Raw genomic sequence first — 27,536 nt, 5'->3', positions numbered from 1 at the left:
CTGGTGTGGTCCTGCTGGTGTGGTCCTGCTGGTGTGGTCCTGCTGGTGGTCATCCCTCTGGTGGTGGTCCCTCTGGTGGTGGTCCCTCTGGTGGTGGTCCTGCTGCTGGTGGTGGTCCCACTGGTGATGGTCCTGCTGCTGGTGGTCCCTCTGGTGATGGTCCCTCTGGTGGTGGTCCCACTGGTGGTGGTCCCACTGGTGGTGGTCCCACTGCTGGTGGTCCCGCTGGTGATGGTCCTGCTGCTGGTGGTCCCACTGGTGGCAGTCCCTGGGCTGAGCCTGGTGGCTCCGCAGGGCCTGGGCACAGCGGCAGGCAGAGACCCCACAGCCCCGGGTGGATGTGCTGAGGGTTACTAAATCATTTGAGCCAGCTTAAATTTTTAATTCATGACATAAAATTTGACAACTGGTGCCAGACTTTTTAATTATCCTACAGAGGGCTGCGGGGGGGCTCCCTGGGTGCTGGCAGCTTCCCCAAGGAGCTGGCACTGCCCTTCAGGCCTTGCACTGTCTGGAGGCCACCCACAGCCGTACGCTTCTGTCACCTCCGGCCCTTCGTCCCCCTCGCACGTCTGCTCAGCAGCATGACTTGGGGCAGAGCAGCAAGTCTGCAACTGCCTCCCTGCACCCCTTTGTGGCACCAGCAGTGGGCAGGTGGAGCTGAGGCTTTGGCCACGGGCACCCCAAAGGCCCCGAGGCTGAGTCCTCATCGGCCCTGTCCCTGCAGCAGCGAGTCCCGTGCCAATGTTGGCTCAGGGAGCTTGCGGCTCCTCGCCCACAAGCGATGCTCGGTCCTTCCACGCACAGCTTTCCCAGCAGGGGCTGAAGGCTGGGGGCCAGTACATGCAGCACAGGTACTCTGAGCCTAAGGGTTTCCGTTTTATTGTAGGATTTGTTACTCTTTGTCTGTTATCCCCTCACTTTTAAACACTTAATGGATCCAGGACGGGGAGGAGAGGCACAGAGGCGAGGTTTTTATAGGAGAAGCGATATCTTGTTGTCTGTCTATTTCTTAACCTGAATTTCTCTTTTTGTCTCCCATACTAGATAGCGGGGGCAGCTGGGATTGCAGCTATTTTGCAAGTCCCGCTATGTCACCGGGAGTATTTCATATATACCAGGATCTGCCTTTGTACTGTAACCCAGCACAAGAAAATGCCTCATCTTTCATTGCATCGCTCTAATTCTAAATTAATGGCACTGCCCAGCAGGATGCACACAGCAGCAATGGCACGTTCTTGAATGTCAATGTTAAGACCTATTTATTCTCTATTGTTTTTGTTATTATTATTTAAAGCAAGCCCTGTACCCGGCAGCAGGCTGGCATTCTCCAGCCAGGGTCATCGCTGGGGTGGCTGCCACTCTCTGCCCACCTTGCTCTCCCCACGTAGCGCCTCCTCTGTCTCCTTCTCCTGCTTCCCCAGCCTAGGGGAGAGGAGCAGTAGATGCCCACAGCACTAGGGAAAAGAAAAGCAAAAGCAAGGCTTGTCCCCGCTGCGGAAACCCAAGTGTTCCCCGCTAGCAGGAGCAGCCTCCTCCCAGTCCTAATGGCAGAAGGGAACACAAAGAAATCGGTTTCTCCTCGTGCTGGCAAGCCCCAGGAACGGGAGCTCTCAGGGCACAGAGCACACACGCTGCACTGATGCAGTTCTACACCTGCTGGAAATGTTTTGCTCTCAAACATAGGGCATTTGGTGCTGCCCAAAGCCCCCAGTCCCCCCAGGCTGGCCCAGCCAGGCCCAGCAGATGCTGCCACGTGCGTCGGGCTGCGTGTCGGCGGGGTGGGAATGCAGCACAGCTCCTCAGGAACTGGGGGAGGGAGGGAAACGATGGCCACCAAAAGTGAAGTACTGCAGTAAATGGCAACTAGAACCTTTCACAGCAAAACCTTTGGTTTCGAGCAGGTTTTTATTGCTTTCCTGCTAAGAGACTTGTGGATGCAATGGTTTGGACACCCCAGAGCACAAGCGTCGGGTGTCTGTGCTGGATGCCTCAAGGATCTTCCTCAGCCCTGCCCCTTCTCCCCGCCCTGCCCCTCCTGCAGAGGTTGAGCAGAGGTTGTCCCTCCGAAGACAGCTAACAGTCCCACCCTGTCTTGTTTTGCAGACTACATGAAGGAGTCTGTGTGCAGCTCCAGCACTTGTTCTTTGAACAGCAGTGAAAACCCATACGCCACCATTAAAGACCCCCCCATTTTAACATGCAAACACTCCGAGAGCAGCTATGTGGAAATGAAATCGCCTGGTCACAGGGAATCCCCGTATTCAGAAATGCCCACTTCGTCCACAGCCAACAAAAACATCTACGAAGTTGGTAAGTGGGAGGCGCCGCGTGGCGGCAGCAGCAAGGCGCTCAGCCCTGAGCTGTTCATTCCCACCGTTGGTGGTTTTAATGTACACGATTTTTTTCCTTTCTTGAGACAAGTGGTGTGGACGTGGCATGGCGCAGGGAGGTGCTGGCTTGGGGGCTAAAGCCAGTGCAGAAGTGGGTTGATTTGGGGAGCTCTGTCCGAGCAGGGACCTGTGCTGGTCCACTTGCAAGATGTTGCTTGCACCAAAACGCACAAGTAGAGTAATTGCAGGCCCAGGAGCGCTGCTGGGTGCCATAACCCATTTTTCCTTGCTTTCCCAGAGCCCACCGTCAGCGTGGTCCAAGACGCCCGTGCCCGGAGTGCCAGTTACCTCCAAAACCCATACGACCTGCCTAGGAACAGTCACATTCCTAGTCACTACGACCTCCTCCCCGTGAGGCACAGCCCGACGCACGGGCCATCTTGGGACAAGCAGTCTTAAAGGGATGGACTTCACTGTGCTGTAACACAGACTTTGAGGAAGCAAAAGAGAAGACAATCCTTTTCTGTGCTGCAGGATGCTGACGTGACTGCAGACTTACGCAAGGACCTAACGTAACAAAACATCAGCTTGGGCCAGCTGCTGCTGCATGATGTTATTTAAAAAGACATTTTTTTATATGGGTCACGGGAACTAACGAGAACCTTCTCCAGGTGTCACTGGAGTACGTCACGCCAGGAAAGCGTTCACATGCTCCCGGCAAAAGCTCTCCGTGGTGTGTATTCTAACCCTGGCTTTGCTGTAAAATACAACACAAAAACACGCTAAGTAGGACTTAGAGACGTACGTTTCTACCAGCTGTATCAAAAAAAAACTTGTACTGTTAGGAACAAGGTGACTAGGAATACGCTGGGATATATTTTACATCTTTGTCATGGAAATGGACATTGTTCTGAACGAAAGCAGGGAAGCTTGTCATTTCACTGTCTGGAAACCTCATTTACTGCCATCACCATTCGCATCCTGCGCAGCTCATGCTTGGACATTAGCGCTGAAGTGTTCATCTTTACATTCAGTACCAGGGCATGTGAGTAGAGGAAACCTACATTCTGTGCAGGTTTTTAAATGTAACATCTTGGCAAATGTCCAGTCGATGTCTTCAGTTTAAACAATCAGCCTTACACCCAGCTTACCACACATTTAACAAGCTACACATACTCTGGTACAGCGATGCTTTAATCCTCCTTATACAGCTTCAGTTTTCTTAGATAAATGCACTGGCTTTGTCAGGCAGCCTGAACTGCTGCACCCTCATTTACTTCCCTGGGACACTGCAGGTTTGCACAGGCTAACCCTGGTTTGGTTTCCTTTCCTAATGCTAGGACACGTCGGCTTCTCTAGGCCATCTTTACAAACCACCCCATTGTGCTTCACCTGCCAGCATGCCATTTATGACACCCTTTAATTTGATGTGCATTACCATGTAGTGCAACTTTATTTGTTGATGATTCTACCTGAAATGTCATTAAATTGAGCTGAAACTGGCTTTTCTTTTTCAGCAGCTGTTTGTGAAATAATTATCAAGGGGTTGGCTTATGGTAAAGCTGCAGACTAAGCCACAAAGATTTTTTATTTTATTTTGTGTGTGTGTGATCCTTATTGACCTAGAAAGTAGAATACTTGCCGTTAAGCAGTTCCTTGTAGATTTTGAGCATGAAGTAGTATTGATTCTAAGTATGTAATTTTATTAGGCAAACGTGGAAGTAGCGAGATGATTGCCTCTGAAATATAAAAAAAATCTGTTGCACATTCACCGGTCTGATGGAAGCAGAAGAGAACGAAACCAACACCAAGCAGTTTGCTCAAAGCATGATCACTTGCGTAGCTGCTGCTCCAGGGGACTCTCCGAGGAGCCTCTCAGCTCGGAGGCAGCGGCTGCAACTCAGCTCTGAGTCTGACGGGGCCATGGATCACCAGGATTGCCCTGGGCCGGACGGTGCTGAGCCCACACAGCGCTCCTGGGTGCTCATCTCAGGGTGTGGGAGTCCTGGCGATGCTCTCCTGCAGGAGCTGGGATGCCGTGGGGTGGTCAGGTTGGCTCTGAACCCCTCTGTGCAAAGCAGGAGCTTGGCAGCAAGACAGCTGAGCTGAGCCCAGAGATCCCCCCAGGCTTGCAGAGCAGCGGATTTTCAGTATTTACATGAATGCTGCATGCGTGCATGGGGGCGATGACTGATCAGCAATAGCGATTTTATTTTCCAGGAAAGCCTTATTTGAGATGTAACTAAGACAATTATTTTGTAGAGCCAGTAGGGATATATTTTGCATACGTGTATGGAAAGACTTACCTCAAAAATAGCAAGGGAAAGGCAGTTTGAAAAAGAATCCTCTGGTTAGAGACCTACCATGACACCGAGCACAAACAGTCTCAGCTGCCGGCCTGACCAATGTCTGTGTGTGTGTTGCTGTAAAGTTTGAGATGAGAGAGCAGGGATGGGCTCAGATGTGTTTTTTTTTTCAAAGCTGGAGTTTCAAACCAAATGCAACGATGTGCATAGAGCTTCATAGGAGGAAGAAAACAACAAAGCAAGTACCTTCTTGTATCTTAGCATTGGCTTAGAAAATAGGCACCAAAATGGCAATACTTTTTTAAGGCAAGACAGATTTGTAATATATTTGTTCACTGTGCGAAGGTATTCTACCTTGTACAAAATAAACTGAATTTCTCTCAGTGTGCATTTCTCAAACGTGCTCATTTGCAGACCAAAACTTCCAACACATGCTCAGGTCTGAGTTCTCCACGCACCAGTGCTGGCTGCAGGGGGCTGTGTCCGCTCCTGCAGGGAAAGCCCCAGAGGCATCAGCCTTCCACGCCAGAGGCTGGTTTCTCTGTTGCAGGACTTCTCAGAAAGCCCAGTGGCGTAATTCGGACTGCAGCTTTGAGATCATTTTGAGTAAGGCTCAGCTTTAAAAAGAAAAATAGCTGGAAGAGCAGGCATCTTTCTCACAATTCTGGTAGGGCTGCTTCCAGGAGTTAACCTTAGCAGGTCTGAGCGACAGTGGGGTGATGCAGAGCTCATACACCTCCGGCCAGGCGAGTGCCAGCTGCAGGTCTCCCCCCGATACTCAGGCGATGACTCAGGCGATGTCTCAGCGTGCAGTGACAGCAGTGGGATGCAGTCGGGTGGACACAGGAGGACACCAGCCAGCAGTGACCCTGCTGCAGCCGGCAGCGATGAGACCGGGCACGCTGCAGCCGCCTCAGCACCCGGCTGCTCCCGCAGAGTCTGATCAATAAACCATGAGCATGGATTTACAGCTGAAACACCTTCAGAGCTGATGACTCCGAGGCAATGCAGCAGACCACTACACGTTGAAGCTTTTTCAATATTTGCGCTTCATATTTCTAAAAATCTTGTTAACTAAAGCCCAGCATGTAATCCTCTTACCTGACAAGCCACACTCAATAAGCTATTAAAGTCTGGAAACTCATCAGGTTTGAACTGATAGAAAAAGTAATTCTAGTTTAATAAAAATGTCTTTAAATCAGAACAATTCCACGTCCGTTCTGCTTAAGAGTCAGAGCCTCAACTCCCATCACGCAGGAGCCACCGACACCCACCAAACAGCTTCAGGACTTAAGGCTGGGGCTTTCAAATATGTAAATGAGAGTAAAAGCTCTTGGCAAGGAAAGCCAATTTTGCAGCATTATGCACAGCTCCCAGAAACTCAGAAAGCTCATTTCAGGGCCCAGAAGCAATATATTAAAATCAGTCACCTCCTATTAGCAGAGAAGAGACACTTCAGCACGTAAGTAATGCCAATTACAGCGGAGATGATTAATCAGCAGCTTAGCAGGAGCAATGCCTGGCAGGTCAGTGGCCAGACGGAGCAGCGCCTTGCCCTGTCTGCCCAACCTCAAAGGCTTCACGAGGTAAGAAGCTGCATCTGAGTACGTGCTCCGTTTGATTATACTTTAGAAGTCAATAGTTTATGAAGGCTTTACGAACGATTGAATGAAAACTTTGAATTCCACGTTGCAGCAGCTTGCAATTACAGGATCAGTTTTTGTAAGGCATTTCTAAGGACTGTTAATTGTAAAGTTCTGAGGAGAATAACGAAGAGTTCTTACTTGGCCTAACAGCACGTGCTGCCCAGCCATCTCACAGCCACAGGACTCGAATGCAGCACGGGCTGTCCTGAGGCGAGGAAGCACGAGCACGCACAGCGACACTGCGTGGGGCAGGGGCCCGCAGCCTGGGTCCGTGCTCCTCCAGGCTCCACCGTGTTCGCGTTTACCGCAGGAGGAAGCGCCTTGCGTAAAGCCATATGAAGTCCACACCTGACGTGGCGGCTGAGTCAGGCTGTCTGATGAAGTGAATCAGAAAGGGGCGCAAAGTGAAACTCGCCCTGCATTTCCAGCTGACAAATTTAGAAATTGGCTGCCCTGGTAATTTGGTTCATTCCATAACACCCTCACGTCTGGCCAAAGAAAGTGCTCTGAGAACAGTTCCCACAGCAAGCAAGGGCCCCGTCTAACACCTCCAGCTCAGACTCCTGTGATAAATACCAAGAAGGCCCCAAAATTTCAGGCTGTTTCAGGCATCCCACCCCAGCCGAGCCACCAGCACTGCCACGTGCCCTGCAGGCGAATTCCCCCCAAGGCTGCAGGGACACCGTGCACAGGGCCCAGCAGCAGCGGCCTCCCACAGCACCACTCCTTCAGCAGAGGGCAGGGAATCAAAAAGCTCAGGTAATTTGCTGTGGAAGGCAGTACTTTGTCATTCCCCGGGATTTTCTTACTGGTGGCAATGGGAAAAAATTAGGTTGGTAAAAGTCATTCAAGGATTTGACTAGAGAGAGCCCACAGACTTTTCCTAGCATAAAAGCTTCCTGAAGCTGCCAGTCACGGTGATGAATTATATCAGCCCCCAAAAACCACAGGCCTGCTTTGAGTGAACGTAAGCATGTTACGTGTGGTACATGGCCCTTACAGGTCCTTCTCTGGGAACACTTCTACTTCGGTGTCTTCTCATAGGCTGTTCCAAGAAGTTTATGAGTTTCCAGTAAGTAAAACCCTTCAGGTCAAGTCCCAGTTCTCCCAAAAAGCGCACCCGACACCGTACTGTCGTCCCCTGTAATTCTTTATTAGAATCATGGATGAATATATTTTAAATCAATCTAAAAAAATAATGAATCAAGTTACAGTACATGCATAAAATACAAAGTAATTTACAAACAGATCAAAAGAGCATCTTCAGAACTAATACTAGGAGGAGAAATGGATTAAATAAAACAAGTGACCGACTACAGCAATGCCTTCCGTGTGCCTTACACATCATGAGCACCGCAAGACAGAAAGGTTGGGTAAGAAATGCAGCTGGTAGTGCCTACCCAAATGTGGATGTTCCAAGTGGGTCATATCAGAGTTTGAGAAAGGGCCCCTACAATTAGCTTCCTGCCGTTGTATAAACAACCACAGGCGTTTATACAACAAACAGCTCTTTAAATCCAGTAGAAATGCAGTGCCAAAAGCCCCCAAATCTCAGTATTAAGGGCATGTTTGGGAATAGCACATCCTGTGTAATACGCAGTGGTTTCAGAGTGTAGCGACAGAAGGCACAGTTCATGTATCCCTGAACAAGCTAATTGAACGGATGATTTGTACTGAGCGACAGACTACAGAATGAATGCATCCAATGGGAAATACTCCAGATGTTTTTTTGTTAAAGACCATGTGTCAAGCCATTGGAATTATTGAGAAATACTAGAGGAAACAGAACTGGAAACTAAGACCAGGTTGTAGAAATTACTGATTCATCAACTCTAGCATTTGAATATATTAACGTGTGGCATGTACTAATATATGTGATATGCAGTGTGACAACACCCTTCACGTCTGTGTGCCATGAAAGGAAAAAGGCATCCTCAAATCCTGATACCACCGGCACTGTGGAGGCCAAGTCTCAGGCAACACACAATCACGCTGCAAGTTCCAGTGTTAGAGCGACCCTCAGCTAGCGACACAGCTCGTGCTTTAGCTCGTGTTTTTCCTTACTTCACTGGAGGCACCTCGCACAGAGTCCCACCAGCCTCTCCCCGGCCAGCCTCCAGCAGCTCTGCCTCACACCACAGCCTCCTTTGCAGCGGGTGCCAAACCACAAAAGCTCATTCACAGGTAGCAAGAACCCTGCTGCTTGTTTGCAAGAAATTCTCTTCCCCCCCCATAATGTTCTACAGAAAATCCTCAACTTGACAATCTGAAGATGTAGCCAAAAACATTTAGCTTTACATTAAAATTGCACTTCAGAGCAGCAGGCATTTCATCAAGCTTTAGATGCAGTATACAACACCTTAAGACAAGGCAAGATCTCCTGCCCAGAGATATTTTCCTAGGTATCCTGACAATAATTGTTTTGCGAGGAGCAGAATAACATCTTCAGGTGCTCGCTAAATGTGTCTGTGCTCTGTCTAGCAGGCATCACATTGGAAAGAGATCAGTTCGGTTCCAAACAACATACTGAACCAAAACCGACAAGTCGGAGTTGGGAAAATACTGCAGCCACGTAGAAGCAAGAGATTTATAAACAATGAAATCAAAGTGGTTAAGACATGGAGAAATTCAGGAGTAAGCAGTAACTGAACACGAGAAAGTAACCACAAGAATTACAAATATATTTAAATCTTGGACCTGGGGAATATACACAGCCTTTTAGGAAAGAATGAACATTTCTTATATATTCTGACAGCACTGCATCTTTGGTTTGTTTTCAGTGGTTGGAGGGACATGAATGGGAACCACGTTGTTGCTTGGAGACATATCATTTTCACGTCTGTCGGACATTTGCTTCTGGGAAACAATACGATAGATCTCTGGAAGATGAGAAAGAGCTCGTCATTAAGCGTATGCAAAACAGCATCGAAAGTTCATGTCTGGGGAAACCAAGCATCAAACAAAGCAAAGATTCCCTATACTTTAGGAACTATATAGGTAATGCACAGCAGCTTCCACGAGAAGTTTTATTACGGTATCTTCTATATTCATAAGTTAAAATAGCTTTGTGAAACACATTACTACTTTCATAACTGCTTTAATCCCCTTGACATAAAAGCAAAAAAAAAAAAAAAAAAGGTGGATTCTGTATATTTACTAAGAATCAGAAGCTATGCCATCAATTCCTTGTCATCGTTCCTAATGCTCTGAGGAGACTGTGTTAGAGCAGACAAGCTTTGAAACTGTGGAGGAGAAATACGGAGTCCAGACAAATCCCAGCACAAACTAGAGAGCGTGGGTTAAACTCCCGTGCCTTTCCTAACACGCTGCCAAGTCCACACTGCACTGAAAGCCTTGTCCAGTTTCCTGGGATTAGTTAGTGGCCGATGGTGTGTGTTGAACATAAACTCAGAGTTGACACAAAACCACTCACTTCAGCTGCGTATGAAAGTATGAGGTGCAGCGCTTCAGCTCAGAGAGGAAATAAAGCATACCAGAAATAGAGCATGGGGAACTCCTTTGCAAATTCAAGTTCTAAACCATTAAAAAAAAAAAGCTTGTTAAACCTCAGTTTAACAAAAATGTTAAGTGTTTCAGATTCAGAAAAAAAAAGCCTACCTACCCTGAAGTGACAACATCAGAGGAGCCCAAGAGAACGGCGCGCTGGCAGCAGACAGAGCAGCAGCGCCAAGCGGCTGAGCCCAGAGAGCGGAGCTGATGCCCACGCCCTGTCTGCACGCTGCAGCTCCCTGCCCTGCTGGGACGCTCCAGATAAGCTCAGGTCGCTCAAGAAGAAGGTGCCTGCACTCCATTCCTGCTGCAGAGCACTGCTCACAAATAACCAGTGAAACACGGCAAAGGTTTGAGTTCATTCGGAGGTCTGAGGTCTTTCATCAGCCGGATAACGATGTCCCCAACACCTTGTCTGGCCTCAGACCAAGAAGCTTCTTTCCCACCAGAAATTCATCATTAGTGAGTCGCCTTTGTTCAGAATTTTAATGAGCTGTTGCTTAGTGCACATCCTGACATCATTTCGGTACTGGAAATTGAGCAATCTCACGCAGAGAAGTCCTCCGCGCTGCCAAGGGCTGGTCACAAGCTACGTGCCTGCTTGGACGGCGACGAGACCTGATGGCACCAAGGAGCTAAAAAGGGTTCCTAATGAACAAGGCTTGCAAACCTTGCCCTTGATGCAACAAACCCTGATTTAAGCTGCCGTTACAAACGGGCTGAGTGCTCCCCTGGAAGACTGAGAGCAGGGCAGCACACATCCATGCAGCTGCTCACCACGAAGTAACTTCTCACACAGACACTGAGCTGTATCTACAGGCTGTGCGAGGAACCATCATCTTTGCAGGTAGTGCTGTGAGAGAAGAATCTGCTGCTTGGGCCTCCAAAGAGGCAGCTCGGACTCAGATCAGGACAGACTGTTCAGAAAGCTGACTTTGTGTATGCGTTCAGATATATGGTCAGGTCACAGATCAACCAAACAAGAGCTGCAAATCTAAGTGAGGATTTTCTGATGTCCCCCTTTCTGATGTCTGCTGTTCTTTCCAACAGTCTTCCACACGAGCACCTTCACAGGTTGACCCTGGTGCACGTACATGGCAGTGGAGGGAGCACAGCTGGAAGAGATCTGCTCTACCTTCTCCAAGTTTTCTGCGCCACTTCACTGCCCCAGCTCTGGGTGAGCAGCCAGCTTACCTCCAGCAAAGCCCTGCCTGTTCCTATTCAACAGCAGAAGGGTTTTGCTGCCTTTGTTACTGGAAGCTCTCTAGTAGCACGCTCCGCAGCAGTTCTGTTTTCCACAGTACTTCCTAAACAAGTTCATACTGGTCCCTAACACGAGCTGTCACACGCTTCCTCCACCCCTGTGAGCAATGACTCGCCACCAGGGTGTCCTCTGCACAACACCCTCATCTGGGAGCAAAGATCTACAGGGCTGTTCACTGAAGTCTTAAAAATAATCTCAGCAGCACTGATTTCTCTGCTGATAGAGCGCCTATTCCTTCTGACTGGGGGAATGTATTTCCAGCTGATCCCTGCTCCCTGACAGCCCTGCAAGGACGTTTAGCAGCAGCACTGCTCAAATCAACTCGAAGCAGCCCCATTTGTTTTTGTTGCTCACTGCCACCTCTCCCTCCTCTGTGGTTACAAACCTTTGTGCAGACACAGCGTGCTGCCCTAGATGAAAGCCTGAACGGCTAAATACTGCCTTGCCCTGGATCAGCTGCACACTCTTTCACCACACATAGTTGTGTTGGTGTGATAGGGGAGGTGGGAACAGCTTAAACCTGCTCTTCCTGGGGCAAAATGCCCAGAGGCAAAGCCTCAGACTGGTCTGCACCAAGGAACGCCAGGCTAATGAACACATGCGCTTTTTAATGAAGACACTACACTTTATGCTCTGCTCAGTAACTGAATGAGACCTTATTAAGAGCACATTCGGCAGAATGCATCACTGCATAATTGGTAACTATGTGAGACAGGCCTTGCAGTGTAAGAGAGCTGGGGGAAAAAGGCACCGCTGTCTAGGAGGAGCTTGCCCAGTCCTTGTCTCCTCAAGCAGCCCTAATGCTTCATTCATTTTCAGGTGTACAGAGCTAACAAGAGGAAATCCCTACATTTCTGAAGGTTAACGCTCTGTGATGTTGTTTCCTTGGAGATGGGATTCCTTCGAGATGAAACCATGGCAGAAAGCGCTATGGGAACAGAGACGGCACTGAGCGAGGCAGGGAGCGGAGGCTGCCTTGGGTTTACTTTAAGGATGCTTTATCCTGCTGTGAATGCTCAGAGGGGACGGGATTATAACACCAGTCTCTCTCATTTGCCAGATAATACAAAGCAGCTTTGTGCACACAAGAATCAGCCCCTGGAGTCTAGACATCTCACAACAGAGAAACTTGGACAGGGACCATTACCCTAAGCCACAGAGGAAAAGGTCCCCAAAACCTCCCATGGCATGCACAAATCTAGCGGGCTTCCTGTCCGGTAAGATACACTGCCCGCCAGAATCCTTTATAACACAGCGAGAGGAAAGAAAAGCTTTCTTCCCCTGCTTCCACCTGGATGGATTCATGTTTCCTGTGCCCAAAATTCAAGGTGGCTTCATGTGAGAGTCTAGGCATGAATATGCTTAACATGGACCTGCTACAGCTCCAGGGGAAAGGACTCTTAACAAGTCTCCCTCACTGTCCCAACCAGACCAGCTTCACTAGGGCTGGAGAAGAAAGGAATTTCGCTACAGACCCCAGTCACACCACCCTGTCCAGGAAAGATGTAAGAGCTGTGTGAAAGGCATCATGAGCAGCCTAGGATGTCTCTGAGGTGCCGTTCCCAGCAGGGCAAGTACTAGCAGAGCTGGTACAGCAGCATGCCCTGCCCCTTCTTCTGTCAGCCTCCTCCACTTGCAGCCTGTGGCAGAGCCTGCTGGCTTTATCAACTTCCTTCTTCAAAGGAGAGCGAGTATTCCACCCTCCAGCTCTACGCTTAGAGGCAACCTTGCCAAATACAGGCAGACTATCCATGATTCTGCAGGGTCACTCTGAAAACCACATTCCTCGGATGACTGCTCCCCTCTTTCCTTCAAAGCAAATCATTAACAGAAAAAGCCAGCTGTGAAGTGTTATCGAGAAGTTTACTGGCAGAACATTCGTCCTTTACATGCCAGTCACAGCAGAGATGGAGGCAACCTGCTGCTAATGCATTATTTACTTCATCTTTATCTCCCTGAAACAGGAGCTGGTGTCTGGAGTGAGCCACATGCCCACTAATCAGCAGAAGCATTTCTTCCAGCGCAGTTGAACCAGCCCCTCCTGAACAAGGATTCTGTCCGCATGCCCAAGAGCTCTTTACCCAAAACACTGTCACAGCAACACGCAGGGAGCACTGACGTTTGTGGAAAAGCAACAGCTCCAACAATCTGGCAGAGTCCGCTGAGGTCTAGTTTTAATCCCTTGCTCTCTCACTACAGCCTGCTCTCCCTTACAGTAAAAATTAAACCAGAAAAATCAAACCTTTGCTAATTAGAATCCAAAATAACTTCTGGAATAAAAGGTGCCATTGGAAGCATGTGAGGAGAGATAAAGAAACAGCCTAGCCTGTGCCCAAGAGGTAAACTGCTTCCCCATGGCAACAGCAGTATGTCATATCTGAGTGTTACACAGCTCTGCAGAAATAAGGCAGCAGCCCAGGGCATGCAGCAAACTTCCCTCTTCTTCAGCCATCGCTGTTAGGGAATGGAGCAGTCCACAAGGAGACTGGGGGCAGTTGGATGATCAGTTTATATTGCATATGACAGCCTGACAGCCACCTCGGGAGGAGATAAACATCTGATATATTTCCAGGTTTGTTTTTATTCGTGCTGGTGCTGAACAGGCATGAAAGTTAAATAACTAACCTTTATCCAAGAGCCCTGATCCCCTCTGAAAACTCTAAGAGCAGGCAGCAAGGCTGTTCTATACTACACACAGCACACTTAGCCAGAACCTGACCTCACAGTTCAGTGTGGGTGCCCCTCAGAGGAGAGGGAATAACAAGGATACACATAAAGAAAGAAGTTTGGGGTTTTAGCAGTTACAAGCAAGCAATAAAAATGTGTTTCTACTGAATATCCATGCCCAAATTCACAAGCAATCTTGACACGATTGACTTTAGGTAGGAAAAGAAAACAGGAAAACCATCAGGCATCAGATACCATCATGTTCAGCCACTCCTTTTTGTTGCCCACCCTCTTATGGCATCATTACTTAGTCATCGGGAGGTAAACGTATAAACATAACTGCTCTTTTTTCAGAAATTGTGCAAAGTTGAATTACAACCGAATGATTATTTAGACTGAAGTTAAAAGGGAACCATATGGGTTGGCTAAAGAGGAAACTAACTCAAGCTCTATCACGCCATGGCGTGAAAGCAGGGAGATGACACATCCCTACGCACTGCGTATTTGTCTGACATGGACATGTTTACATTTTTTGTTAGCACACTACTGCGTTCCTGGTTATATACTAACAAAAAATGTAAATGAGTCCATTACTGTTTAGGAACCCACTGTAAAAACAGAAAAGAACCAGAACCCTATTACAATGAAAGGTAGGAAAAAAACACAGATGGATACAGGAAGAAGGCATGTAGCAGGAAATACTCCAACACCCCCTGAATTCTCTCTTATCACTGCTAGAGAATTTCAGGCAACTCAAAAAATAAATTCTTTACATTTTTATTACAGCAATAACTTCCTAGCTGCCTCCCCCCCTGCATGTTCCACTATGGCTAACTAGCTCGTTATGGTATGTTTTCAAAAGTCTCAATTACCTGCAAAAATGGAAAAAAAAACCTAATCTAACTACATGAACAGAAATACAATTTAATCAGGTGCCAATGCCACAGAAGGGAGATGTTTTGCCTATCAAATAAAGGGTTTAAAGAAAAAGGAAGTACTTGATCCACGGAGCATAAAGACTGTAGCACTCACTGCCACTGCATGCTACAAAGGTCGAAAGTCCAACCAGGACTTTTAAACCCAGTGACAGTGACTATCCTGTGCTCAGGAGTCACAACCAAGCGGTACTGCTCAAAGGAAGGACCAAATGGATTCCAAATGTCATGGTTGTGAAGGGGGATTAAACAACAAATTTTTAAACATTTTATAGGCAAAGAACTGCCTATTTGCCTCACACCTGAGCAGTGTTCTACTTCCTCCTCCAAACAGAAAGCACTGGATGACTCACCTGTCAGAATAGTCTGGAAAGCTGCTTCCACGTTTGTAGAGTCTAAAGCAGATGTCTCGATAAATGACAAACCATTCTTCTCTGTGTGGACAGAAACATTATAATTAGAGGAGTACAGAATATTTATCTCCCATCTGGAAGAACTTCTGTACCAGCCAATGTGTGTGGTGTTGCTGATGAGATGCACGGATACCAAAAAAAAAGTAAAAGTTGTGGTGTTTTCCCCTTGTGTGGTATGAGAGCAGCGCCACCCAACAGCAACAACAATTTACACTCATCCTCAGGCACAGGGACGAGTGCTGCGCTGCTTGTAGGCATGTCATGATGCATCACTGAAAGTGAGAATTGGGTGCACTTTCAAGAAATGTGCAGGGTAACTTCCTGGATCTGGTTTTAACCTCGTCAAGTTACTCCACCTCCCAGTATGTTGTGGCAGCTTATTTAGCAGGGCTAGCCGTATCGGGGGAACGGCAGTCCGGACCTGAGGCAGATATCCTCACTCACCCAGAAATTTATTTTGATTTCACCAACCTGCAAAAGCTCTGGCTTCATCTGTAGGGACTGCTCTCAGGTGGCGCAAGTCACTCTTGTTTCCCACAAGCATGATCACAATATTGCTGTCAGCATGGTCTCTCAGCTCCTTCAGCCATCGCTCCACGTTCTCGTAGGTGAGGTGCTTAGCGATGTCATACACCAGTAACGCCCCTACAGCACCTCGATAGTACCTGCGGGCGAGGAGATGTGTTAGGGAACTGCAAGGAATATCATGATTAGAAGTTACCAATAGCTACTGCCTGTTACTGCAAGGACAGCTATATAAAAAATATCTAAAGCATGATACGTGGGACTTGAAGCAGTAGAAGTAAAGCATCTGGATTAGAGTTATGCCAGAGAACCACCTGAGTAGCCAGGACAGCTCAGAGTCTGGTGGGGAACCCTGCACCCCAAAATTAAGCACTGGGATCTGTGGGGAGCTACTATCACCTTCAGCCTCTGACCCACTCCTGGAAAGTCTTCCTCACCCACCGTTGTGGGTGCAGTACGGGCACAGCCCAGAGCGACAGGAAGAGTTAAGAGTGACTCACAGGATCATCAAAATATCAGCCTGATCTAGTCCCTTTATGAATGGCCCCAGCTGGTCTGCCTTCAGATCAGAGAAAGGCACAGTTACACAGTCAGAAAAGAAGCAGGTTGTGTTCTCCCACCCCCCAATTACCTCCAGCTTTACTTAAACCCAGCTTTTGCTACGCTGTTTTTTCAATTAAATAAGCACGTAAAGCTAGCAGTGCGTCTGGTCATAGGTTACCACTGATAAAACCTCCATGATTACAGCTGTAACTTTATCAATGGCTTGCATTTAAATGAATCTCTGAAAGCTCCGAAGGTATTCTACATTAGAAATGCCCCCAGTTACATATCATGACAGCACTGAGAGGTAGATCAGCTTTGTGCAGAGCCCTACTAGGACAGAAAAATATTCAAGCTTCCTTCCCCCACACGTTGTGGATATTACATGACAAAATAAAAACATTTGTATGTGTCTGAGGAATTAGAAGGGCCCAAAGTTGAGCCCTCTCATCAAAGTTTCTCTTCAGGCACACAGGCTACCACTTACGCTGATGTTATAGCGCGGTATCGCTCCTGCCCTGCTGTGTCCCATATCTGAGCCTTGATTGTCTTCCCGTCAACTTGAATGCTTCTTGTTGCAAACTCTACTCCAATGGTGCTTTTGCTCTCCAAGTTGAACTCATTGCGAGTGAATCGAGACAGGAGGTTACTCTTGCCTACTCCAGAGTCTCCAATAAGCACAACTAAAAGAGAGAAGCGACATCAGAATTAGATTCCAGGTGTACATCACCTATTAACAATCACCTACAATGAACACATTCATTTTCCAGAACAAAACAAGAGGGAAAAGGAATAGCAAAGCCACCCCTCTTGTCACAGGTCTATTGTCCAAGCCCTGAGATTTCCAGAGAACCAGAGCTGCCACATTCTCCAGCATGCCGAACAGACTTTAGACTTGAATTTTAGTAGTTACATTTCAATCTCCTTTACATTTAATCATATTCCTCCTCCAGGAGGACTACACATGGCAGTCAAAAAGTGCAAAAGTCCCTTCCCAGCTGGCCTTGACTCATCACAGTGCTGAGCAAACTAATGGGAAGGATGCAGCCATGCTTGACGAGAGATTGACGGAAGGTGTAAAATCCAGCTGGGACAGGAAGAAAAATGTCACGAGGATTCCTCACACCATCCCACGGTGCTGAGCTGAAAGGGACGAGCTTGAGCCTGACCTGAAGCTTGCTACCAAGACACAGGAATTTCGGCCAGGCCCAAGCTGTGTCCCACCCTGAGCCACACCAGCAGCAGCCCCTCTGGGTGAGCTTCAGATAAGGTACTGAGCAGATATCAGAAGGAAACGGACGACAAAGAGGATGAGTAAGACCCTCGAGAAGCGAGGCTGATAACCTTTGTGCTCTGCAGTGCATCAGGCCAGCACAAGCAAAACAATCGGCACTTGGGTGACAAAAAACCAGCATGGAGACACTTGTTTTGAGAAAACAAACACTTGCTCAGTAACATACATCATTTAAACTTGCAACACAGCGTTAAATATGCTGTGTGGTTCAACAGAGGAATGAGTCCACTGATGTGAGGAGTGAGCCTCAGTCTAGCAGCACAAACCCTCGCATCTATTGCTGCATCACACAGCAGACACCACCTTCTATTTAAATAATGCACAACAGCTCTGACAAATGGGATTTTCCCTGACTGTAAAGAGCCGAGAAGCACCTTTTAAACGCCCCCCCTCCATAAAATGAAAACTGCAGCAAATGCTAGCTTCAAATAGTCTTTTGGAGAATACCTCATCAAAACAAACATCTTCCCAGCTTCCCCTGCCAGCTGACTCAGCAAGCAGCCAGCCAAGCTACAGAAGCTGCACAAAGCACAGTGGCCCTGTTAACCACTTCTGTTTATGAGGATCACAAGCGCAGGTCGGTGGCATGCACCTGGTCTGAATGCAAATAAGATTCCACTTTCCTAAAGGACAGGTCAGTGCAGTTTGGTGGCAGTGAACAGCTTCGCTGGCACAGAGGATGCCAGGCGGTAATAAACTTAGTGCAGGGGATGAGACACCCAATTATATCATCACTGCCTGGCAAGCTGCCATAGCTTTCCCTCTTTTGCCGACAAACAAGATATTCAGAACTCTTATGGCAGGGTCAGGTTTTAGATGACATCATGTTTGCATTCGCTGGGACGCGTTACGAACGGCGAGTTCCTGGGAGGCACGAGTCGCTCAGTCCCACTGTCACCCACTGTTAGCTGCTCCAAGGGCTGAAACCTTCTCTACATGAGGAAAGCAATCCACACACATCATCCCGTTCCTCCCAGCAGGCTGCATCATATGCCTGCTAAGTATTACCCTCAAGTATTTTTGTTGCTCAGGGCATATTTCAAAGCAGAGTTTTCAGCCATTCAAAAATAGACCGGTCCTTTTAATTCCTCTACCAAGTTTTTTTCCTCACCTTGTCTGAATCCCACGCTGCTTATGTTCTGAACGGCTTCCAGCACCAGATTAATACGTCCCAATTAAAAGAGGGAAATATTTTACTTTCCTCCTTGAAGCCAGCTATTTCCTCTACTTAATTGGGCCACTGCAGCTCATCTCAAGCACGGACACAGGAACAGCTTGCAGTGTCAGCGGGCTGCTAGGACTCCTCACACTTTCTGTATTTCTGTCAGTCCAGAGAACACCACTCTTTGAATATAATTATGAGCTGAAACAGCTTTAACAGTCACCCAAACTGTATTAATTTTCATTTTACTTTCCTTACCAAACCACCTCAGTCTGATATTTCATCCTCCACTGATTCCCATGTATCATATTCTGAGCACAGCAATGCAGTAGGAGTGGCTGAGTCCCTCTCTAACCATCCCAGGCAAATAGTTCCTGGGAGAGACGTGACGGTATCTAGTTCCACCTTAAAGCTAATTGTTCCTGCACCCACGCTTCTACTGGGCTTCTTTTCCAGAAACCCACTCCTAATGGTTAGAAATTGCACTCTAATTTTCAGAAGAAATTAGCGGTCAGCTGATAGCGGCGTTCATGTGCCAGCACTGTCCATTAGCTTATTAGTTTCTTCTCCCAGTAGTGTTTACACTGTTCTGGGTATTTACAGAAAGCAACCACATCTCCTCAGTCCTGTTCTACCACCTCAGTGAGCCAACCTCTCAAGTGTTTCCTTACAGACTGCCCATTTTCCCCTGACGTCCCCCATAAAAGTCTTTCAGTTTCTGTCCCAAGCAGCGAGAACTGCATCCAGCATTCTAGGTGAGATCTCACTGGTGAGGCATACGAGGATTTTAATATTTCTGTCTCTACCAGAAACACCTCGCACTGGAATTAACTCTTCCTGCGAGTCCCCAGACACAAAACCTTACGTTGTGAATCCTGCCTCACTGGGGAACTGCCGTCCTCATCATCACACAGATCTTCTAGCACCACACTCCAGCTTTCTTCCGTACCCCTCAGCTTTGCAGCACCAGCACATTCCTTTACCTTCACTACACCAGCACTGGAAGGACTAAAGCTTAGCGGAAGCATTTAAGCAAGTTCAGCTTTAAAACGCAGACCTGAGAAGCTCCATCAACAGCTTTCTTTGGACCAGCACTTCCCTTGCATGAGTAGCACCTTCGAAAGCTTTGCAGTCGGGTGAAATTTGCACTGGCACACCCTGAGAATACCCAGAGAAGCAGTGGGAGCGATCCCCACATCACTCTTGTTGGTTTAGCGGTGTGCCACTTCACATACAACAACGCACCTTAACACGATGCATATAACGAGCTAACTCAGCACTGGAGAGGTTTAAGACGAGTATTTGGTGGACAAAAAGAACATCATGAAGTCCATGCAACCGGATGAATTTCATTCTGTAATTCCAGTTTTATTTCTGAGGAAGGCCAAAATAAGAATTCTACTTCGTAAGCTGCTTGAGAAGCAATTTATAGACGTATTAATTTTTCACAAACATTCCAGCACTCTCAATTTTTATTTCTGATACAACTCTAATTTAATTAAAGTATTCTCTGAGAATTTCAACTAGCTCATAAAGTATGTAATTGACAACCTCATCAGGTTGAAAATAGAAAGCCCAGCACTACCAGCTTGCATTGTGAAACAGCCTTTACCACAGACAAGCGGCATATTACACAATTTAAGCCATACAGACTAGCACTACGGGATTACTATGTCTGAAAACTCTTTTATCTGCCCTGAACTCTGCTATAAAGCAGCATGCAAATTAAGAGCCTGTACGCATTTCCATGACACCCACAAGAACCTGCTGAACTCCTCTTCCAGCCCACGTAAATTGGGGATTAAAGGAAACACACACAAGATGACCTGATTGCACATCTTCTAGGCAGCTGGTGACAAACCTAACATGACCGTACCTAATATCCATCGCCCTCCTCACCTGCACCTTCTGCTTCATCCACCCATTTTGTGTCCCAGAGAACTTTGGGGTAGGGCTCATTCACCACCTGTACCTACTGCACACAGTGCTCCAAGCACGACTGCAGAAACGGTGATAAGCAGGCGGGTTTGTTAGAGCACAAAAGGGCTTCCACATCTGGCAGAGTGACAGGTGTAAGGCATGCTACCAGGTATGAACCAGTACCCGCCATGCAACGGTTTTCCTTACTGATTTCTATAAACAAAGCACAAAGAAAAAAGGCATTGTCTAAAATCCAGACCAACAGGTCTGCCTGGTCTCAGTTTCCTTCAGCAAAGGAAAAAGGTGGAGAAATGAACCTGACGCAGAGCAGGAAGCTGAAAGAGCAGTTTTTCTAACAGTCAGCTGAATGTCACTGCAAGGCAGGTCTGCGTTCGGAAACGAGGAGGCTGACCCCAAATCCAAAGTTCCAGATGGTCAGAGCACAAACCTAATCCTCTTGAGCTTTGTCCACAAAAAACACAGAAGACATTCTACAAATACGGGTTACTTTGTTAACCAGGTATCAACTGTAAGTCCGCCACTTTAATCAAACAGAGCTAAAAGTTTCTGCACGCAAGCCAGGTTAAATTATTAAGGAACATCCTTATGTCACCATATTTTTTCCTCCCATTAAAATTAAAGCAAGCGTCCCACAAAGGGGACTTCCCAGAGCTGGTGTTTCCTGAAACACAGTGCTGGGAACAGTAGGCACTGCTCTCTCAGCTGAATCCCCAAAAGTACAGGGGAATACAAAGATAGGCATAGCTGGATAAGAATTTACCAGAAACTAACCTTTTTTTAAAACTAGGCCTACCAGGCAATAACATACACTAAAGCATCGCATGGAGTCAGGTGAGGGGCAGCTCGTGACAGCCACTGAGACCCAGTTGTGCAGGGCACAGGGGGCTCTGATTCCAGCCGCCAGCAGTCAGCAGATTTTGACACAGCTGTTGGCAGTGGCTGACGGGACAAGAACAGAGGTCCCGCACAAACAGCCCAGTGGCAGTTTAGCTCAAGGGCAGTAAGAGGCAGCCGGACCAGAGAACATCGCCCTGTTATTTTAGAGCACGTCAAAGCCTGAACTCAGTCCCACCGGCTGACCATGTCCCTTTAGGTCACAAACCCAGAAGAACCGGGACTGGATTAGGTGTGCAGACAGACCAACACCCAGCCCAAGGGGCAGGACTGGCGCTGAGAAGCCCTGTGCAGAACAGACAAGATCGGGGTGGCACTAAGCTTCGGCCCAGCAAGCCCTCACCTCCAAACAATCAAAATTAAAGCAATGAGCAATATGGGTAAATAGGGAAAGAATGTCTATTGTTTGCTGTAGTTCCACATCAGTTCAATATAACGGATGTGAGCCCATTAGATCTCTTCTGATTATTCGGATGCCCTTCTGCATCTTTTTAATTCCACAACATCCCTTCAGAACGGGTATGCCTGTGCTGCCTACATTTCCCCTCAGGCCTCAGGAGGCTCAAACGTTGGCTTAGCGTTCCCCTTGAGTTCTCATTTCTTCTTCCAAGAGCTTTTTTTTTTTTTTCTTTTTTTCTTTTTTAAACCTACCGCTTGCCTTTTTGGACAGTGCCTGGTGACGAGACAGCTCAATACCACAGTAATTCCAAGATCATTCCAGAGCAGGGACGCTTTGTTTCCAACAACCTCCGCTTTTGGACAGTTACAACCGTTTCCACAATTTGTGCAACTCTGCGTTTGCTGATGTTATTTCAGCTGCCAAATTAATCCCAGTTAGGAGATGCTGCACGAATTTCCTGTGGTCTGCTTTAACTTTGGAAAACCTGAACCACTCCTATCTTCACGGCACCATTTCCCTAGCATCCCCTGCACACCCAACAGCTTCCATGAACTATTTTAAAACAGTAAAAACCTTTCAGAGTGGCAACCAATTAACCTAGCTTGGAATTTTTCTATACAAATTAAACCCAACTTTATTTCGCAATTATATATGTAAGCAACCTTAATATAAGGTAGCACTTCTGCCAAAAAGTTCTACATCACTGACATTTCCTCACAGCTGGAACAATAATTTACACAATCCTATCAGGATATGTGATGTTTTTGATAATTTGCACACAGGCCCATAAAAGAAGCTGTTTGATGTGACTCAATTGGTGATCAGCAGGGACTTTGCCAATGCTGCAAGATGAGAAATGAGGCACTTCTCGGTACCTCCTGACCTGATCTCAATACCAGTATAAAAGACTGATTTGTAGTTAGTAACAAAGCCAGTTTCCACATTGAAATTGGACAAGACAGATGATTAAAAATATTATTCTTCAAAGTCATTCTAGGAGCTTAATGGTACCGAGAAGAACGCTGCTGTTCTCCTGTAAGATCTTGGGGCCTGACGACGAGCAGCAGGCTCTCTTTTTTCTTTAAGAAGCATTTGGACTGTGCTCTCAGTCATGTGGCCTGAATTTTTGGGTAGGCCTGTGTGGAGCCAGGCATTGGACTTGATGATCCGTGTGGGTCCCCACCAGCTCGGGATATTCTACGATCCTAGGATAGATAACGCAATATTTTTGATAATTTGCCCATAGGTCCGTAAAACAAGTCGCTTGATGTGACTAAATTCGCCATCAGCAGGGCCTTCGTCAATGCTGCAAGATGAGAAGGGAAGCATTTCTTGGTCTCTCCTGACCTGTTCACAACACCAGCACAAACGGCCGATCTGTGGTTAGCAACAACGCCATTTGCCACACGGAAATTCGAGGAATCGCGGTTTTTGTTGCCTGTTTTGCCCAGGCCCCAGCCCCGCACCCCCACACCCCGAACCCGTCGGTACCACACCGGGGGACCCCCGGGCGCGGCAGGGGGCCCGGTCGGGAGGTACCTTTGAAGAGGTAGTCGTACTCGTCGTCGCGGGTGCCCATGGTGCGGACGCCGAAGGCCGGGGACGGGCAGAGGGAGCCGGGCCCCTCCCTGCAGCCGCTTCCGCGCCTCTGCGCCCTCCCACAGCCGGCTCCTTCCGGAGCAGCTCCGAGCACTTCCAGGCCGCTTCGCCGCCCCGCCCGGCCTTAAAGGGGCGGCTGTGGGAGCGGTGCGGGGCACCGGCTCGGCCCGGCTGCGGCAGGGCGCTGAGGGGAAGCCCCGGGCCCGCTTCACACCCGCGGGCCCCGGGGACAGCGGGAGGGGCCGGGCGGTGGGCGCTAGGAAAGAACTAGGGGCGGCCCGCGCGGGGTGTCGCTACAGTGGTTCCATGGTGTAATGGTTAGCACTCTGGACTCTGAATCCAGCGATCCGAGTTCAAATCTCGGTGGAACCTGAGGTGTTCTTTTTCTTCTACTTTTTCCCACATTCTTTTGTGTGCCGTAACAATGGGCACGGCGCTCCTTTCTCCGCCCCATTGTGGGCTTCTGAATGAATACACGGAGCCCAACAGCCACAGCTAATGTATGCCTTTGGTTGTATCTTTTAGCCATCCAAGGCATGGGCACCTTCCTCCCGCCGTCGTGGGCCTGTGGCAGCACCATAGGGGCTTGCTTCAACAGGCAGAAGGCCCCAGAGGAGCCTACAGCCCCTCCAAGTCTCACAGGTCTGTCCACACCCAGGGCAAGAGCAGCGTTCAAAGCCAACAGCACTCAACACAGAGGCGTCTCTTGTGTAGGAGGTATCAGCAAGCTCGTTGGGCTCATGAAGCACAAAACATGGCCTCAGGGACCATGGAGAGGTGGCAGCAGGTGAAGCACTGGTCTGAGACATCCAAAGAGGTAAGACTTGATGATTTCTCTGTGGCACGGTCAAAGGAGAACATGGAAAAATACAGCGAAGCTAACCTCTGAAGGAGGCTGAAGCAGAATGAGTAAAAGATATAACATATAAGCTTATCTGCGTTTAGGTGAGGTCATCTGAAGAGAAATCAGTCCAGCCCCAGGGCAACTTGAAGAGGCAGGGTTCGCTCCCTCACGGTTTGCACCGGGATAGCCAGGTTTCTACCCATTCCAGTGCCCAGAGGAACAACAGGCCCCCGGCCTGCCATGGCCCTGCTGCCCACTGGCTTCTCTGTCCTCAGAGCCAGTACCCCTCGTATGCCCTGCGCCAGGAGAGATGTCAGCTTTGTTGTCAGCTTCCACTGGCACAGGCTGGAGGCCTAAACAGAAAGGATAAAAATAGCACTGGTGCCCAGATGATTAAACCAAGGCCCTTAGACCTCACTCTGTTTCCACCAGCTTGCCGCGAGCAGCGGCAGTATGTTAGCCATCTCGGCAGCCAGTGGCCATGTTCTCCTTTCTGTCTGAGGAAATAAACCCCCAGGCACCCGCAGCAGTGCTGTGCATCAGTTACCGTCTGCTGGGATGATAATGAGCCATAACCTGATCCTTTCTGCTTAAAAATGCCTCACGCTGCCTCAGAGCTTCCAAGTGAAGAAAACAAGACACTTACAACAAAAATACACAGGGTGCAACCGAATCCCCACTCAAACATCAGAAAACTTAGGAAGGAGCATCACAGAGGGCTACCACAGGCCTCTGGCAAGCCCCCAGCAGATCCTGCATGGCTTGGATTGATCCTTTATATCTCCAGGTGAACTCAGAACACCCAAAATCTAGAGTCTGAAAGTTCTGCCACTGCTTCTGCCACTTTCAGAGGTTACCCTACTGCACTGAGTTGTGTACTGCAGTGTGTAAAGGCTGGGGTATATTTATAGCTGTGTAGTTAAAGTTTCCATCTCACATCCTATTTGCCGTCCTCTATTGAACTTTGTCATTAACAAACATGACTTTTTCAAGCCTAGTTTCACCCTCCAGAAATGCTACTGGTTTAAAAAAAAAAAAAAAAAAAGAAAAGAAAAGAAAGAAAAAAAAACAGAGATTAAGTATTTTTAGTTATCCTTCTGTAAAAGTTGCTCTCGTTTTTGTGTTTGGGGTTTTGTTTGTCATATGGGGGCTGGGAAACACCCTTTATTTACGTTTTTCCTATGTGTAAGTATTACTTCCTCTTGCACCAAATTGCAGATGTTCCTTAGCTGGAACTGTTTCATCCTACATGAGGACAATGTGTCTTCTGGCTGAACTGAAAATCATGATCCCTACATTGCTGTACTGTTATCACTTGTTGAACTTAAGACATTAAGAAGCAGAGACATTTTTGCACACCATGTAACACAGAAATTTCCACAGATTGCCACGTATATGAGCAGCAGCAGGAGCTATTTCCAGCTAAGACGTGTTAATGCATTTGATTGTTTTGATTAAATGTGTTCTTCACAGAGCTGAGAGCCAAACCTGAAACAGCAGAAGGAAATAAAGATCCAAACAGCAGTCAGTTGACAGCAGTGCATGAGGTTAAAGCCTTATATTCTGCTGAGCCCTGGGTTAATTTTGTTCCTGCTCAGGCAAGCCCCAGATGAGAATATACAAACCCTCAGGAAATGTCATTGTCAGCGAAGACAGTTTTTGGCTGCTCTGCTCTTTCTTTGTGTCCCCCCTCCTGAATCATGCTGCTGCTGTTATGGGATGGTCTGGGACACCTCCTGCGCAGCTGAAACATAGCCAAAAAGCAGAGGTCAGGCCTGAAATAACAGAGGACTGTGTGCTCTGGGATTGACAGCTTTTAATGTGAGAAAAGTCATACAGCACTGGCATTTCTGCTGCATTAATTGCCATTAGTGTCATCCTTGTGGGAACACTAAATTCATTGCAAACCTTGAATTAGTGCTCTCTCATAATTCTTCAGTTTGTGCTTGGACACAACCATTTGTAGAGGCAGCACATTCCAAGCAACCAGAGCAGAGACAAGGAATGATACTCAGCTGCCCCTTGGATGCTCAATTTAACAAAAAGAAGTAGAGGTCATACTCATAACTGTGTATTTCCAGTTCTGTTCTGGAAATTCATAGAGCAGCTGCCAAAAAGTCCCAAGCTTTTGCCTCGGCAGCACCATTAACATGCAGATGTGTGCTGGGCTATCAACTCAGAGCTGCTCAGCCCCAGGCGCTGTGCATCAGGCTCCTTCCGCACACCCTCACTTCATCCTCCCACTTCTCCCCTGTCACCAGCTCCTGAGAGAAATCCTGGGTGAATAAAAGTAAGGGAAATCTAACCACCATCTTCAGTACTTGCAGCATTCCCACGAGGTCACGGTTTCTCTGCAGAAAACACCAGCTGGATTTGCCACGGAAATAGAAGAATGAGAAACAAGGATGGGCAGCATTTGCTGCTAGTCCCGTCTCTTCTGGCTCTGTCTTCCCCACATGCAGTTTGCAAAGCCCATCGCTTTGCAAAGATCAGCGAAAGATTTGGAGTTGGAAGTTGCGGTATGTCTGACTTGTCCTTGAATGGCTGTTGACCCACATTCCCATTTCTCAGATGAAAGAAGCCAGTGGCTTCCCAGGGCAGAAGGCAGGAAGGACAAAAGTAAAGCCCCACAACCTCCTCTGTTCTATCAGAGGAGAAATATTTCCTGAGGGGAAAATCCAATCAATACTTTGCAATTTTCTAACAAGCCATGAATCATTGCAATTATGCAGAGATAATTCAAGCTTTCCAATCCAGCTGCTAAATTAGAGAAAAACAGACTCTTAGCACTCACTACCCTTAGCTTAACGTGTCAGTCTGAAAAACAAACTTCAAATGTAAAATATAAAAAGTAATAAAAAGAAAACTATTTTTAAAAACTCTGGACCAAATTAAAGGGTTTATGATGTACAAGGAGTTCTATTTTTCTGGTAATTCTGTGCCAGAGCTAGTAGCAATAAAAATGCATGGAGTTGATTTTTCTGATGATAATTACTTGAATTCCAGCACACGCTCCATTCTTTTTCTAGTTCTACAGCTCATATAAGTTGAAATGGACCAAATCAAAAAAAAATTCCTGTAAGTCAGCCTTTTCTTTCCTAACCCTGGAGTTGGAATAACAAAGGATCTGGAGCTGAATGTCAGCCTATTCAAAGTCAAACCTCACCCTGGCTTAGCTGTTCTCCAGGGATCAGTACGGCACTGAAGAATGAGTGGGAAGCAAGCAGCTCTAGAAAAATTAACATTCGGGAAGCATTTTT

At 47.6% G+C, this 27,536-nt stretch overlaps 2 protein-coding genes and 1 non-coding gene across 7 annotated transcripts in view; 2 read left to right on the top strand and 1 right to left on the bottom strand.

Annotated features, from left to right (window-relative positions):
• MEGF11 (multiple EGF like domains 11) overlaps positions 1 to 5,022 on the top strand; it is a 200,296-nt gene extending 195,274 nt beyond the window's left edge. For 2 of the 5 annotated variants that reach the window (XM_035335633.1, XM_035335629.1), the window contains 2 exons: positions 2,107 to 2,313; positions 2,632 to 5,022. In XM_035335633.1, coding sequence (XP_035191524.1) covers positions 2,107 to 2,313; positions 2,632 to 2,792 — 368 coding nt within the window. In that variant the 3' untranslated portion in view covers positions 2,793 to 5,022. Of the gene's footprint in view, positions 1 to 1,047; positions 1,231 to 2,106; positions 2,314 to 2,631 lie in introns of those variants that run through there. The other 3 variants (XM_035335634.1, XM_035335632.1, XM_035335630.1) reach the window with 2 other exon arrangements.
• A 2,395-nt stretch (positions 5,023 to 7,417) lies between these two features.
• RAB11A (RAB11A, member RAS oncogene family) lies at positions 7,418 to 23,530 on the bottom strand. The gene is made up of 5 exons (XM_035335636.1): positions 23,373 to 23,530; positions 16,630 to 16,825; positions 15,546 to 15,739; positions 15,015 to 15,095; positions 7,418 to 9,164 (listed from the first exon to the last, which is right to left on the bottom strand). The coding sequence occupies exons 1-5, from the start codon at positions 23,410 to 23,412 to the stop codon at positions 9,025 to 9,027; spliced, it is 651 nt and encodes a 216-aa protein (XP_035191527.1). The 5' UTR covers positions 23,413 to 23,530; the 3' UTR covers positions 7,418 to 9,024.
• A 202-nt stretch (positions 23,531 to 23,732) lies between these two features.
• On the top strand, positions 23,733 to 23,804 carry TRNAQ-CUG. The gene has a single exon. It is a non-coding gene; the product is annotated as a tRNA-Gln (tRNA).
• Positions 23,805 to 27,536: the final 3,732 nt, after the last annotated feature.

The sequence above is a fragment of the Oxyura jamaicensis genome, chromosome 10 (assembly GCF_011077185.1).
Source record: "Oxyura jamaicensis isolate SHBP4307 breed ruddy duck chromosome 10, BPBGC_Ojam_1.0, whole genome shotgun sequence".
Taxonomy (NCBI): Eukaryota; Metazoa; Chordata; class Aves; order Anseriformes; family Anatidae; genus Oxyura; species Oxyura jamaicensis.
Note: the sequence above shows the minus strand (reverse complement) of the source record. Positions and strands in the feature narration are given on the sequence as shown.

Excerpts from the sequence above, each read along its gene's own strand:
- RAB11A (XM_035335636.1), bottom strand. The coding sequence starts at position 23,412 with ATGGGCACCCGCGACGACGAGTACGACTACCTCTTCAAAG. Across the intron at positions 16,826-23,372 it reads GTACGACTACCTCTTCAAAG|TTGTGCTTATTGGAGACTCT; the intron begins GTACCTCCCGAC and ends TCTCTCTTTTAG. Across the intron at positions 9,165-15,014 it reads TTTCCAGACTATTCTGACAG|AGATCTATCGTATTGTTTCC; the intron begins GTGAGTCATCCA and ends CTCATCTTCCAG.